General features: G+C 48.6%; 1 protein-coding gene across 1 annotated transcript in view; it reads right to left on the reverse strand.

Moving 5' to 3' along the window:
- Positions 1 to 355: 355 nt before the first annotated feature.
- LGMN (legumain) overlaps positions 356 to 15,048 on the reverse strand; it is a 43,951-nt gene continuing 29,258 nt past the window's right edge. Inside the window, exons 4-14 of the mRNA XM_007987641.3 lie at positions 14,313 to 14,394; positions 13,063 to 13,148; positions 11,271 to 11,346; positions 10,721 to 10,783; positions 9,691 to 9,757; positions 8,724 to 8,842; positions 8,546 to 8,635; positions 6,573 to 6,773; positions 3,037 to 3,207; positions 1,208 to 1,275; positions 356 to 929 (exon numbers count right to left, since the gene is read on the reverse strand). Of these exons, the coding sequence (XP_007985832.2) occupies positions 887 to 929; positions 1,208 to 1,275; positions 3,037 to 3,207; positions 6,573 to 6,773; positions 8,546 to 8,635; positions 8,724 to 8,842; positions 9,691 to 9,757; positions 10,721 to 10,783; positions 11,271 to 11,346; positions 13,063 to 13,148; positions 14,313 to 14,394 (1,066 nt within the window). The 3' untranslated portion in view covers positions 356 to 886. The remainder of the gene's footprint in view (positions 930 to 1,207; positions 1,276 to 3,036; positions 3,208 to 6,572; positions 6,774 to 8,545; positions 8,636 to 8,723; positions 8,843 to 9,690; positions 9,758 to 10,720; positions 10,784 to 11,270; positions 11,347 to 13,062; positions 13,149 to 14,312; positions 14,395 to 15,048) is intronic.

The following is a 15,048-nucleotide window of genomic DNA, read 5'->3' on the forward strand; positions in this document are numbered from 1 at the left end:
CCCACCTCGGCCTCCCAAAATGCTGGGATTACAGGCATGAGCCACCGCCCCCGGCCAGAAACAACTTTTGATGAGTGGGGAGGAGAAGGTGAAGAAGGTTGGAGGAAAGAAGGGTACTTTAAACTGTCCCTGGAGGGTCTGCAGAGGCGATGGGAAAGGCATTCCAGGGCAGGAGGAACAGCAAGGAGCAAAGGCACAGGAGGCTGCAGAGCCCAAGGAGTACAGAGGAGCAGAAAACAGCAGAGCAGCGGGAGGGGAGACTTGGGGTGATGAGGCTGGAAAAGACGATGACGGAGGAGGCCCCTACAAGGAGGTGCAGAAGCATCAACCACAAAGTCAGGGTCGGAAGAGAATATTTGGGTTCTGTTATAAATCTTTATTTTTTAAGACTTGAACACTTGCAGAATTAAATACAAAAGCAATCAAAAATCATAATAATTTCTAAAAACAGTTTTCCATTTGGGGCTTGAGGCCCTCTTCAATAAAATCATTCTGAAGATTGAAAGAGGTTTTGGTTCAAATTTCTCAGAATAAAGACTCCTTTTGAGAGGGGCTACTTCAGAAGCCCCCATGAACTTCCTGCTCCTTAAAACGAATGGGCAAAAACAAAACAGAACAAAACAACAAACCTCCTAGGAAGCAAATATGACCCTTCTCGATACGGAGCTTTCCCCACCCCAATTTGTAGTTTTCCAGAAGAGACTGGGGAAGTAGGTAACAGTGAGCAAGTCATCCTGTGAAGAAGGCCCTGGAGCGAGCCCTGGAGTGGGGGCCCCCCAGGAGGGCCCGCAACAGCGGGGGGCTTCTCACTCCACCTCTCTAGTCTCTGATCAGGACACAATCAGTGGGGCACTCACACTTGGAAAAGCTTCCAGGAGGCAGCTCTTTAGTAGTGACCAAGGCACACGTGGTCCATGGACAATTTTATCCTGCGACAGACAGGAAGAAGAACTTGGTGAACCGTGTCAACTCTGAAGAAAGGCAGACAAACACACCCCCACATGCAGCAGGCAGGCCGTTAGGACAGGCCCGCCCAGCAGCTGTCACTAAGAACGCGGCTTCGGGACCCCACTGACAAACGGCTCTAGAGGAAAGCTGGAGGGAGCTCCTGGCAGAAGTGAAACTGCCCAGTTGCAGAAGAGGATGGCAGCCCCTTCTGCTTTCAGAATGACATCGACCTTCCAAGTGCCACCACTGCGTTAGTTACCTGTGAAGCGGATACGGCTTCTCACAAAGGTTGACCAGCACGTACAAATGTCTCAACGCATATTCGTACTGGGAGAAAACAAACAAGACGGAATGAAACATCCTCATCTCACCACACAATCCACTCCGCTTTTGCAGTTACAGAGGGAAAGCTTCTTGGCCAGTGGCTCTTGCCCTACTTTGGTTCATGGATCCTTTCCCAACCTTTAGATAATCTGGTGATATTTATGGACTATCCCCCAGGAAAGAGGCACACATGCCAGGGTTTGCAAGCAAGTAGGGGGGCTGGCGGGGCTCTGCACTCTCAAATCTGAGGGCAGGACTCCTGACGGGGAACTCCCGATGGCTCTACTCCCTGCCATGGCCTGGGATTTCCCCGCAAAGTCTGCCTTTTGATTCTGGGAACCTTATTCTGGGAGGGACACACCAGCGAGGGAGACGGATGGTATATGAAAGCCACACTGGATCACACCAGGGAGCAGTGAAGCAGCGGGGATGTTTATCTTGAAACAAACTTCAGGGGAACCCAAGAACTCTATGAGAACAAAGGAAGAGGTTCACTGTGCATGACTCCAAAGGTCAAAAAACCCAGACCGGGCCGGGCGCGGTGGCTCATGCTTGTAATCCCAGCACTTTGGGAGGCCGAGGTAAGGGGATCGCCTGAGGTCAGAAGTTCTAAGACCAGCCTGGACAACATGGTGAAACCCCATCCCTACTAAACATACAAAAATTAGCCAGGCGTGGTGGTGCGCGCCTGTAATCCCAGCTACTCGGGAGGCTGAGGCAGGAGAATCACTTGAACCCGGGAGGCAGAGGTTGCAGTGAGCTGAGATCATGCCACTGCACTCCAGCCTCCGCAAAAAGAGCAAAGCTGCATCTAAAAAAAAAAAAGAAAAACAAACGAAGACTGGAGGGGTAAAGTCGAGCTACCTCAACTCTGCCCCAGTGTGAAAGCAGCCAGGGACAACAGGGAACCGAGCAGGATGTGGTTATGTTCCAATAAAAAACATTTTTTTTTGGAGACAGAGTTTCACTCTGTCTCCCAGGCTACAGTATAGTGGCACAATCTCGGCTCACTGCAACCTCCACCTCCCTGGTTCAAGTGATTCTCCTGCCTCAGCCTCCCGAGTAGCTGGGATTACGGGCGTGCATCACCACGTCTGGCTAATTTTTGTATATTTAGTAGAGACTCCTGACTTCAGGTGATCCACCCACCTGGGCCTCCCAACGTGCTGGGATTACAGACACGAACCACCACGCCCAGCCCCAATAAAACTTGATTTACAAAAACAGGTTATGAGGGAGAAACAGGCCTGTAGGCCAGTTTGCCAACCTTTCTCTAGAAGGATCGAAGCACTACATGCTACTAACCAGGAGGCTTTTCAGCTGCCTTCCAATTCTACATCTGCAGAAACTCAGCACTTCTCCTCCACGGGCCACACCTGACCTCAACTGTCTTGGGAAGAGGTCAGAACGGACCCAGAAGGCAGAAGATGTGTGTGGCTGGTGTGAGGGGCAGAGGCGAGGGTGGGGATTGGCAGGGACAGCAGAAGTGTGAAGAGAAGTAACCATTTTTCAAACTAGAAGTGAGAGCTGTCATCTGTCATCTGTGGCTCTGGTAAACTCTCCTACCACTGGGACGAGAGGAGTGTTCTGGGGCCAAGATTTAAAATCAGTGAATTTGGACAACCTTCGTCCTCTCTGAAATGAGCCCACTGTTTCTCAGCCTGGATGGAACCTTCTATAAAGTTGTCCATCCAGTGTGACTGCCGGGGGACAATATGAATTCAGCTTCTGGATTCCAGACGTGGGGAGAGCCCCGCGGCTCACCGTGGGGGAGTGCCAGTTGAAGCAGTGGGTCCGGAAGTGCAGCAGGGCCTCTGGGTAGCAGCTGTGCCCTGTGAGCGGGGCTCTCTCGGACAGGAGCTGCTCCACCTCAGCCTCGGACGCTGCCAGCAAGGAGACGATCTTGCGCACTGACTCCTCAATGAGGTGCCTGGCCTGGGGAGAAATGCGGCCTGTCAGAATGTGCCTCCCTGAACACGGTCTCTCGGGGACCCAGGAACAGTGAGAAGTGCATTTAAGGCTTCTCCACACAGCCCTCAGCCTCCCGCAGGTTCGAGGAAATAACAATCAATGCGTTCCGAGAAAGGCGAAAGATGTCTGTGCCCACTTCTGCGACGGCCAGAAAGACCTGCCTCTTGGGGATCTTCCGGCATGATGCAAACATTTGTATCAAAAAACAACCACTGCAGCCGGGCGCGGTGGCTCACGCTTGTAATCCCAGCACTTTGGGAGGCCAAGGTGGGCAGATCACAAGGTCAGGAGATCGAGACCATCCTGGCTAACACAGTGAAACCCCATCTCTACTAAAAATACAAAAAATTAGCTGGGCATGGTGGCAGGCGCCTCTGGTCCCAGCTACTCGGGAGGCTGAGGCAGGAGAATGGCGTGAACCCGGGAGGTGGAGCTTGCAGTGAGCCGAGATCGCGCCACTGCACTCCAGCCTGGGCGACAGAGCGAGACTCCATCTCAAAAAAAAAAAAAAAATTGCTGTGGAGAAAGGAGGTTGCAGAGCCTGTGCCCCAAAACAGATGACTGTGCCGTGAGGGTGCTGTGTTCACAGGCACCTCTGCCCACTCAGGAAACTAGTGAAAGTTTACACAGTGGGGCACAGAGGGACTCTGTTTTCTTTCCAGATGATGAAAAACAGCATCATAAAGAAGAAAGCGCTTCTGCACTACCCTCACTCCGGCCAGGCACAGTGGCTCACGCCTGTACTCCCAGCACTTTAGGAGGATCACTTGAGGCCAGCAGTTCCAGACCAGCCTGGGCAACACAGCGAGACCCTGCCTCTATTAAAATAAAAATCAAAAAAACTAAAAAAAAAAACACCCTTCGCTCTACAAGCAAGCTCTGTCCTACCCGCTCTCCAGCCAGGGTTGGTTGGCTTCATATCTGCATTCCACAAAGACCCTCCACCCACTGTGTGTCAGACCAGCAGTTCCCCGGCGTGGTCCAGAACCAGACTCCCCAAGAGCTCTCAGGCTCTGGAAGGTGTTCCCTTCCTCAACTCTGTATCTTTACAAGGCTGGATTTTCTTCTTACACTTCGGCCAAAAGAACAGCGCCCAACAGCGAAAGCAGAAGCCAGTTCAAGGATCCAGCTGCCTTCTAGGAATGCCGGACACAAAAGAGATTCCACACAGATGTAAAGCAATGCCACTCTTCTCACCAAAGTGGGTTTTGTTTTGGAAAGTGGTTATTTTTCATAGAAAAATATTAATGCAAAATGTTATTTGTTACAAATATTTTTAAATCTTAGTTTTAATTTTTTCACAATAATCTTTTACTTTACATAAAAGTGTAATTATGCAATAGTTAAATGGTCTTAGAAATAGTTTTCTAATTTTTTTTATGCAATAGTTAAATGGTCTTAGAAATAGTTTTCTAATTGGCAGCAGATACCAAAGAAGTCCTATATGATTTACACAGTTGTTTAAGCAAACTCTTAAGAAAACTCTTGAGCCGGGTGCGGTGGCTCACACCTGTAATCCCAGCACTTTGGGAGGCTGACGCAGGTGGATCACCTGAGGCCAGGAGTTTGAGACCAGCCTGGCCAACATGGTGAAACCCCATCTCTACTAAACATACAAAAGTTAGCTGGGCGTGGTGGCGGGTGCCTGTAATCCCAGCTACTTGTGAGGCTGAGGCAGGAGAATCGCTTGAACCCAGGAGGCAGAGGTTGCAGTGAGCTGAGATCACACCACTGCACTCCAGCCTGGGCAGCACGAGCAGAACTCCATCTCAAAAACAAACCAACAAAAATAAAAACCTCTGGTTCAGTTTCTGTGAACCATCAAAAATGCCCTTTCATCTCATCCTAATTTAATGCAATAAATATCAATAGACATAACCCACCATGAACAAAAGCCCTTTGGGATGAATAATTTAAAGAGTATAAAGGGGTCTGCCGGGTGAGTGGCCCACTTCTGTAATCCCAATACTTTCGGGGCCCAGGTGGGAGGATCACTTGAGCTCAGGAGTTTAAGACCAGCCTGGGCAACACAGGGAGACCCCAGCTCTATAAAAAAAATTAATAAATAAAGAGGCCTAAGAATAAAAAGTCTGAGAACTACTGTGCTACACTGCGTTTGACAGCAACTAAAAATATGTCCTGGTTAATACAGCTGTCACACACAGGGTACCAATTTTGGGGATAATTAGATATACACACTTAAACCACACTGATTAAAAAAAAGAATCTTGCCTAGATGGGTGGATCACCTGAGGTCAGGAGTTCGAGACCAGCCTGACCAACATGGTGAAACCTCGTCTCTACTAAAAATACAAAAATTAGCTGGGCGTGGTGGCACGTGCCTGTAATCCCAGCTACTCGGGAGGCTGAGGCAGGGGAATCACTTAAACCCGGGAGGCGGAGGTTGCAGTGAGCCGAGATCACACCCCTGTACTCCAGCCTGGCGACAGAGCAAGACTCTGTCTCAAAAAAAAAAAAAAAAAAAAAAAAAAAAAAACTTGCCAAAAAACTCAGGCCATATTTCAGCACATCCATCACTGTGCTGTGCTGACAATGGGGACAGGAGTTAACAGAGCTGGCTTTGTGGGAAGGGACAGGCAGCCCTCTGCCCAGCATTCCAGTGAGCACACAGCTGTAATTTACACAGCAGTTCAGCCAGCCAGCTCCAAACACACTGATGAGCTACTGAAAACAGACTCAGTGATTGGAAAGGACAGCATAGCACTTTAGAAAGAATTTTAGGCATGACTATGTTTTTCTGAGAATAGCAGAAATTTTTAGAAAGAATTTTAGGCATGACTATGTTTTTCTGAGAATAGCAGAAATTTTTGTGGATTGGAATTTTTTTGTTTGTTTGTTTAAGAGAAAGGGTTTTACTGGTTGCCCAAGCTGACCAGACTCAAGGAATCCTCCTGCTTCAGCCCCCTCAGTAGCTGGGACTAGAGGCACATGCCACTGTACCTGGCTCTGGATTTTTAAAATGAATATGATTAGCTAATAACTTAAGCAACAAAATAAAAATATCCTCTAAGCAACAAGGTATAAAAGAGGGAAACACCCATGTATATGGCTTCTTGGCACGATACAGGGGAGACGGCCCCCATTCCACTGCTCCCTACTGCCGAAGAGGTCAAGGTTACTCATGAAGATGGGAGGCAACCACGGCTCCGCCCACCCGCTTCCGTTACATGGAGGACAGAGGCTGGCTTCCGTCCCCACACACTCCTGTGTGGCAGGGAGAACGGTCAGGAGGCAGGGCTATGCTCATGCATGCTGCCCACCTGGGCTGGGGACAGCACCTGGGCACTGCTCCTTTCACCCCTACTCACATCCAGATGCCGCTGGATCTCCTCCGTGAGCTGCCTGGACTCCTCCAGATCATTGGTGTTCATCAGTTTCCTCTTCATGATCGTGAGGGGCACGTCAGGGCTGGGGGTGAGGTCAAGGTGTGTGACTGGAGGCAGGGAGAGAGGAGAACTGGCTTTGTGCTTCATACCCTGAAACTGCATCACTTTCATGGTGGAGATCGTCTGGGGAGAGAGACAGCAAGAGAGAGCGAGAGAGAGACAGGGAGAGAGAGAGCTGGTTTGAGTGGGAGGAGCAGATGTGCCCAACGTACCCCAAGTCCGGCCTCTCCATCAGAGGCTCATATTTACTTCTCATGCTTTCAGGACCACAGGGCCACAATTGCAGCCTGAAAAGATGTGGTCACCCCAGCAGTATGCAGGCAATGCACGGGAGCCCCTAAAATCTACCAGCGAGTGACTCAAAATGCCTGACATCCTCTGCAGCAGAACTGCTATTCTTTCACCAGACAGCTCTGGTCCAAGCTCTGCCTGTGGATCAGCAGCGCCTTTCATATGTAAAAAGAATAGCAGTTCTGCTGCAAAGGATTCCAGGCAAAGAATGTCACCTGCAAAGGATGCCGCCTATCCAGGCGGGTGACCTGTATGTGCTCACCCACCCGCACTCACCTGCAAGTCCCTAAGGGCCAGTAGTGGGAAGGTACAAAGCGTCTGCCCAGGTTAGAGCTGAAGTCTGGGTCCACTGGGAAGGGCAGAGCTAAGGTCACAGAGAGGCCAGGCTGATGCTTGGCATCAAGAGCTAGCAAATGGGCAGAGCGGCCAGGCTCGATTTGGCTGCAGTGGTCACTACAGACTGGCTCCCAATCAGAAGGGAAAATGCTGCAAGCGTTCTGTTCCTAAAGCAAGCAACAATAATCTAAAGACAGTTCTAAAATCAATAATACCACACACACAAATCTATACAAAAACAGGGTTTGGAGAAGATCCACCACAACCCCTCAACCAAGATCAGAAATGGCCAATGCTGAGGATACTGTGACGAGAATGGAAAGCCCAGGGCACAGCCCCCACTTGGCCAGGGCTATGCCACCACTGACCCTGCCTTCTCTGGGTCACCTTTCCCTGGCCTTCCCTCTGCTCCAACTCTCTCCTACGCCGGCTCAAAAGCCTGACCAGGCCATGGTGCCCTGGGTGCAGGTCTCATGCTCCCCAGCCCATGCTCTGCTGAAGGACTAACGATGGCTGGATTTACTGAGTCCAGGTTCTTCTAGAAAGCCAATGCTTGCGCCCAAGGAACAGATCTCAGCTGGTGAGCTCTCCACTGGGGGTGGGCTGCTTGGGGAATGGTGTTTGGGCATATGAACAACTGGGAGGTCCTGCACATTTGTTACGGTGTTTGCACATACCAAACGTTAGCCCCAGCAGCTTCACTTAGGGTCCAAGCTTTAAGCAGCCACCTGCCACAACACCATTTAACCACAGAGGTCCCTTCTGGACATATCTGGAGGAGGATAAAGTGTCTCCAATTTATAGCCAAAGGGTAAAGGTAACAACCTGCAGCTTGCAAAGTGGCAGGACTCCAGAAAATCCAAGGTGCAGAGTGGCTGTGGGACTACCTACAGACCGTAGAGCAGCAGCTTTCGAGTCAGTGATCTCTTGCTGCGAACTAGGCCTGCGTTTAGCGTAAGTAATGCACAGCCCTCTTTCATGCGCCTAGCTACCTTGTGCACTTGGGTTTTGACCAATGAGGAAACAAATTCAGAGAAGTGAAATCACTTGCCCAAAGCCTCACAACTCTGCAAGTTTGAACCTAGCAAGGTCTGATTCCAAAGCCCACAGGTCCCCAGGATGGAATGGCTATGAGAGGCAGAGGCATCCCCTGCCTCAACCATTCCTCACCCAGATCCCGTGTGTCTTTAGCAAGAGATCAATATGCCAGGCAAGTCCACCTAGGACACAAGGTAACGGAGGGCCGGCGTGCGAGGCTCCCGACTCACTTTGTTTCCGTACTGCATGACGTGGCTGGTGTTGGTGTGTGATTTCACCAGGTGGTACTGCTTGTGCAGGGTCTCTTTAGTCAGATCTTCCTGCAAAACATGAGACCATTAAAGACCTTCGACAGTCAGAGTCTGACGGTTAAACCCCCGCTGAACCGCCAGCCCCCGAAGGGCTCACCACGTCCGAGTCTTCCATCCAGTTGACGCTGTACCAGTCCCCCAGGTACGTGGACCTCTTCTCATCATAGTAACAGGCGTAGGATGACTCTCTGGGGTTGGCGGCAGTAGTTGCATAAACTACGAGGAATTAAAGATGATCTTTTAGTCGCATTTTATTCCTGCCTTGGATTACGCTTGAAGCTTGGGTCCTTCTTTCTCCCCTGGTGAAATCGAAGCATGCTACTTATGATCAGCACAGGAGGGCAGGGACACGTAACTGGACCCAGCCCTGTGCATTTCATTACAATAACTCATCTCAAATTAAATGTGGAAGAAAGAGGAGCCAGCTGATAGAGGTTTTTTGCAGCAATTGGCAAATTGACATGCTTAGGATACCATGCTATTCTGGAAGAATGCTGACATTTCCACAGCATGGGAAACTTAAAGAATATGGGCTTACTTTGGTTTCCAGAGAGATCTGATATTTATTGAAGAAACATCTAGATTAACTGAACCTATACAAAAGCTACCACTTACTATCTCTCTACCATGGGCTTAGAATTGTGCTGGACAAATGCTAGTGTTTAAAATACGAGTCTCCCAACAGACACATACTATCTTTATCCCTATTTTACAGATGGGGATAATTGAGGATCAAAGAGGGCCAGTCACCTGCTTGAGGTCAGAGAGCAACCAACACATTGCAAAGGAGGGAGGCTGGTCCAAAGTCCATGTAGTTTTAGCTTCAGTAGTTTTACTAGAACCTGGAAGAGCACTGTGAGGCTCACATACAGATTCTTTATTCCCTGACTACCAATTCTTCAAGAGCAGAGGAAGCCCAGAGCTACCTGCAGGTATCTCCCCATGTTTATGGCCCAGGCTGCCCTCAGCAGCCCCTGCTTATGGAGAATGCTCGGTTCCATGTCAGCGATAGTTGAGCAACCTGCTTGCCAGCCCAGGTCGAGGCCGGCACCCCAACCACCTACCATTGATGTTATCCGGCAGGTGGTTCATCATGGACCCAGACTCACAGGCTTCAATGTAGAACACCATCTGTGAGGCAGACGGGGCAGGTGAGCTCACCCCAGCCAGGTACAGGCCTCCAGCCACGCTACTGGAGCTCTGCCCACTCTCTCTACCCATTCCTAACAAGTCCTCCAGGCTTGCTTCTGGGAGACATTATTGCTGTAAAGAGGCTGCTGCCAGAAGCTATGGAAGCTGCTGCCACACAAATGTATTCATTGCTAATGGAATAAAATCATCTATTAGCTGAAACAATGCAGAGAAAATGGAGCCATGTGATGCTAAGGAAAACGGTTCCACCATCCAATGCAGGGAGGAGTTTCAAAGACCAAACAGCCCAGCAGGTCATCTTTCTGCGTTACTGTCACGTATCACCCAACCTATATATTTTATATGTAAAATATAACTTTTTTTTTTTTTTTTTTTTTTTTTGGTAGAGACACAGTCTCACTATGTTGCCCAGGCTGGTCTTAAACTCCTGGCCTCAAGTGATCTTCCTGCCTCGGCCTCCTAAGGTGCTGGGACTATAGGAGTGAGCCACCGCATCCGGCCAAAAACTCTGGCCCTACACAGTTTCCATAAAGGGTGCTATAAGGGTGAGAAAGGCTCAAAGTGAGAATAAGATAATGGTATTTTCCTCTCCAACTGCCCAAAATTGAGGACAGTCTTAGGAATAGGAGTCTGCAAAGTGTGGGCCGAAGCCCAGCAGCAGCAGGATCACACGGAAACACAAGGCAAATTCTCAGGCCCCCTCCCCAGACCTACTGGGTCAAACTCTGGGGGCGAAGCCCACACTATTTTAACAAGCTCTCCAGTGATTCCAATCTAATAGCTAAAGCTGAAAGGCTCAGCCTGGGAAACCAGTGGTTGGAAGGATCCCCTTTCTAGAAAACACAGCACCCACAGCTGGAGGATGGTCACCGGACTGCGGGCTCTGCACCCACGGCTTTCCCCACAGCCCTCCCCACAAGGCTGCCCCAAGGGCTGAATTACCTTTCGGTACATTTTGTGTTTGTACATGTAATGGATGGTCTCATTCAGGTCCTTTACATGAAGCTGAAAGGTGAGAATATTGATTCAGACCAACACATCAAGAGAAACTATTCGCTGGATAACTCACTACTAAAGTTCTGATGATGCTTCATAAACTCTTTTCTACCAACCCCTAAAAGTAATCATGGGGAAGAACATAATCCCAGAATGTCATCACGTGTTTTATGCCCACACTTAAAAAGGGGAAGAGGATGTATCTCTTCACCCATTACTTTGTCCAGAGCTTTTGGTCTATTCTGAGGTCTAGTGCGATACACCCACGTCCTGAGACAGCTACTGAAGCTGCGATATGAACAGAAATGCAGGGAAAACCGTCTGGAAGAGATGCCCTTGGATAGATTTCAAGCTGCTAAACCTGTCCCCCACTCCCACCCACCACACGTACAAACCAACCCTGGCAGGACACTAGCAAATACACGCTATGGGTTTAATCTCGACACCTTGCTTTTCTGTTCTGCTAGTTTGTCCTTAAAATGTTAAGAAAACTCACATCTTCATTGGGAAAAACCAGTATTCCAGTAGATCCATGGTCGGTGAAGTAGACGAACACGTGATCCTGGGGGCCGCTGCCAAGAAAGAATCAGAAGTCAATCATTTCCTTTTTCTGTTTTTACTTCTATTTCTCTGAAAAGTTGCCCTAATCGAAAAATTAAGAAGTTTGGGGAGTAGAGTTGCCCAACCAGGTTTGAAGATGAACACAAGGGCCCAGTGTCCGGCCTGTCCCGTCCACTCCCCTTAGTGTGATTCTGGACCACAGAATAGATCCTAGAGCCTCCAAATTCTGAAGTATGGCTGGAAAGGAGGAGGGGCCTTTCCTGGGCAACCAATCACACAGACCTGGTGTGAGGTGGATAGTGGGGTCCTCTGGCAATTGCGTCTCATCCCAGGCAGCCACACTCTCCAACCAGATCTCCCCAACATGAGTTCAACACAGGCCGGCAGCCTCCCGCTCCAGGCCTCCTGCAGCCCACACAGTTTGGATGACCACCTGCCTGCCTCACCAGGGCTTCCCCCAGATGGCGCTGCTTTGAAGTGGCAGAGATGTAATAACTTACATGAAGCCAATTTGGTTCACCCTCACAGATGTCCATTTCTTTTTTTTTTTTTTTTTTGAGATAGAGTCTCACCCTGTTGCCCAGGCTGGAGTGCAATGGCGTGATCTCAGCTCACTGTAACCTCCGCCTCCCAGATTAAAGCAATTCTCCTGCCTCAGCCTCCCGAGTAGCTGGGATCATAGGCACGCGCCACCACGTCTGGCTAATTTTTTGTATCTTTAGTAGAGATGGGGTTTCACCATGTTGGCCAGGGTGGTCTCAAACTCCTGACCTCGTGATCCACCCACCTCAGCCTCCCAAAGTGTGTGTGGTTTTTTGTTTTTTTCTTTCTTTCTTTTTTTTTTGAGACAGAGTCTCACTCTGTTGCTCAGGCTGGAGTGCAGTAGCACAATCTTGCCCCACTGCAACCTCCACCTCCTGGATTCAAGCAATTCTCCTGCCTCAGCCACCAGAGTAGCTGGGACTACAGGCACATGCCACCACGCCTGGCTAATTTTTGTATTTTCAGTATAGACAGGGTTTCACCATGTTGACCAGGCTGCTCTTCAACTCCTGATCTCAAGTGATCCGCCCGCCTTGGCCTCCCAAAGTGCTGGGATTACAGGCTGAGTCACCGCACCAGGCCTCTGCACTAATTCACACGAGCTTACTTGTGCCCAGGTCTCCCTTCCAGCCTAAAAGAAACATGCTACTGGAATCTCTGGTATCACATAAAAACACCACATGAACAATTACTAAACAGTAAGACATCTCTAGCCCACAGCCAGCAGGGTAAGCGCTGGGGTTCGTTTTCCCCAGTATGAAAGTCAGCTCTGCATTTACAAATGTGCCTCTCCCGGCTGGGCTGATCTGTGATCAGAGCACAGGGCTGGTGGTCCTGCAATCTGGCCACAGGGATTCAAACCTGCCTCAGGGGCTCCACAGGCAGTGGGACATCCCTGTGCTACAATCCCCAGACAACAAGGAACGAGGAGTTTAAGTGACAGGAACATTGTATTAATCATGAGGGGCCCTGGATCACAAGGTGAATTCAGTGCAGAAATGGGCTGCCAAGAGAAGCCATGAAACAACAGCCCTAAGCACCTGTCCTAAATCAGAACAAAACTCTCCACTCTGTCATTTCTCACAGGTAAACAGGCTGGGAGCACAGAACAACACCTGTTTCTGTTCTCTATACTCGGGTCCCAAGCCATGGAGAGAAGTGTAGGATCTGTAAACAGACATTACCTCTTCAGGACTTTCCCGGATCCGACGCCCTTCACTGCTTCTGCATCGCCTCTCAACACAGCAAGGAAATTTTGTGGGGTAACATCCTACAAAGAATTAGGAGCCACAATCAGATGCAGCTGTCACTCCAACCCAGAGAGTTGGCTGAGTCTGCAGCCAACCCACGCCACCAGCCTGCACATTCCAAGGCTCATGGCTTAAGAGCAAACACTTTCGGCCAAGTGTGATGGCTCACGCCTGTAATGCTAGCACTTTAGGAGGCCGAGGTGGGCGGATCACTTGAGGTCAGGAGTTCAAGGCTAGCCTGGCCAATGCAGTGAAACCCCACCTCTACTGAAAGTAGAAAAATTAGCCAGGCATCATGGCACCCACCTATAATCCCAGCTACTATGGAGTCTGAGGCAGGAAAATCACTTGAACCAGGGAAGCAGAGGTTGCAGTGAGCTAAGATTGTGCCACTGCACTCCAGCCTGGGCAACAGTGCAAGACTCCATCTCAAACAAACAAACACACACTATACAGAAACAATTTCATTAAATAGGATCATCTTTTTTACCTGTATGATATATTAAATTTAATTGTATTTGACTTTAAAAGAAAAATAAAATAAAATGAAACTGAAAGAAATGTTAAACATCAGATAAAAGTTTCTTATCAAAAAGATAATTAATTCCTAAAAGATCCAACATTTAAAACAGACTATGAAAACCAGGAGAATGAAGGCATTACGGTGATTTTAAAAATGTGTCCATTGAGACAGTCTCAATCAACTAGGAGGAAGAGAAAAGTTTCTGGAAGTAATATACTATTATATCTATAATACACTATGTAATGTAATAAACCATATAATAATAATAAATGAAAAACTATCTCAGCAAAAATCCTGAGATACTTTGCACCAAGCCTGGTATGGAGAAAACTGATTTTTATAAAAGAGCACAGGTAATGTATAATCAGATTAATGGTGATATCTCAAGAAAGCTTAATATGGAAGAAACTACACGGTCAGACCTAAAGTATAAGACGGTAACTATCAGTAGATTGCAACTTATTCTAAACATTTTCTTTTCCTCTGCTTTCTTTCAAAACTCTCATAATTTACTCCTCAGGCACAAATCCTAATACAAATGTGAAACACTGACCAGAAGGCAGTCTAGGGAGGTTCTGATTCTAGAAACAGAAGAAAGAAGGAAAAATCATCACTAAAATGAAAACTAAACCTGCTGGCTCCACCCCCGGCAGCCACTCACCTCTCCGGTGTAGTCCTTCGGGACTCCCTGATAGACATCCGTGCCATTGGGCCTGTTGATCACAATTCCTGGAGTGGGATTACTGAAAATTAAAGGACACAGTTGAAACAAAATGTGGCATGCCTCCGAAATCTCTCTCTTCAAACACACGCATGTTATGTGAAAAAACAGGAAACATCTATGTTTGTCAAGGATGCAACTTATGGCCTGCACAGTGGCCAATGTGTAAGTGGTTTTAGCAGCTTGGGGATCTCAGCAGTCCCACAGCCCAAGAGCTCTTGGCAGAGGCAGTGAGGAGCTGAGCTTGAAAAGCCTCGGGCAGGGACCAAAAGCCTAGGTGCTGCCGGCTGCCTGCTGGAAACCAGAGAGCATGATGAGGGCAAGGCCTCATCAAAAGCTCTCTCAGAGTGAAACTACTTTCAGAAAGAGACAGGACAGAGAACAAGACTTTAATACAAGAGCTCAGGCATTAAAGCCTCAGAATGGGTGATGGATGAGCTGAGAATGTGACCAAAGTAACGGTAGTGCCCTTCACTGCGGCTGCAGCAGGGTGACCACGGAGCTAGGAGGTTAGAACTCGCTGAGTTTATGCCCATACTTGCTGCCTCTGATCTCTGCAAGAAATCAGATAAGCGGGCACAAGGGAACTATTTGTGAAGTTAAACTCAGCAAGTAATAAAATAAGTTTAGAAAGAAGGTAGTAGGAAGATCTAACCTACAAACAAAAGCATTCTAC

This window comes from Chlorocebus sabaeus, chromosome 24 (assembly GCF_047675955.1).
Source record: "Chlorocebus sabaeus isolate Y175 chromosome 24, mChlSab1.0.hap1, whole genome shotgun sequence".
Lineage (NCBI taxonomy): Eukaryota > Metazoa > Chordata > Mammalia > Primates > Cercopithecidae > Chlorocebus > Chlorocebus sabaeus.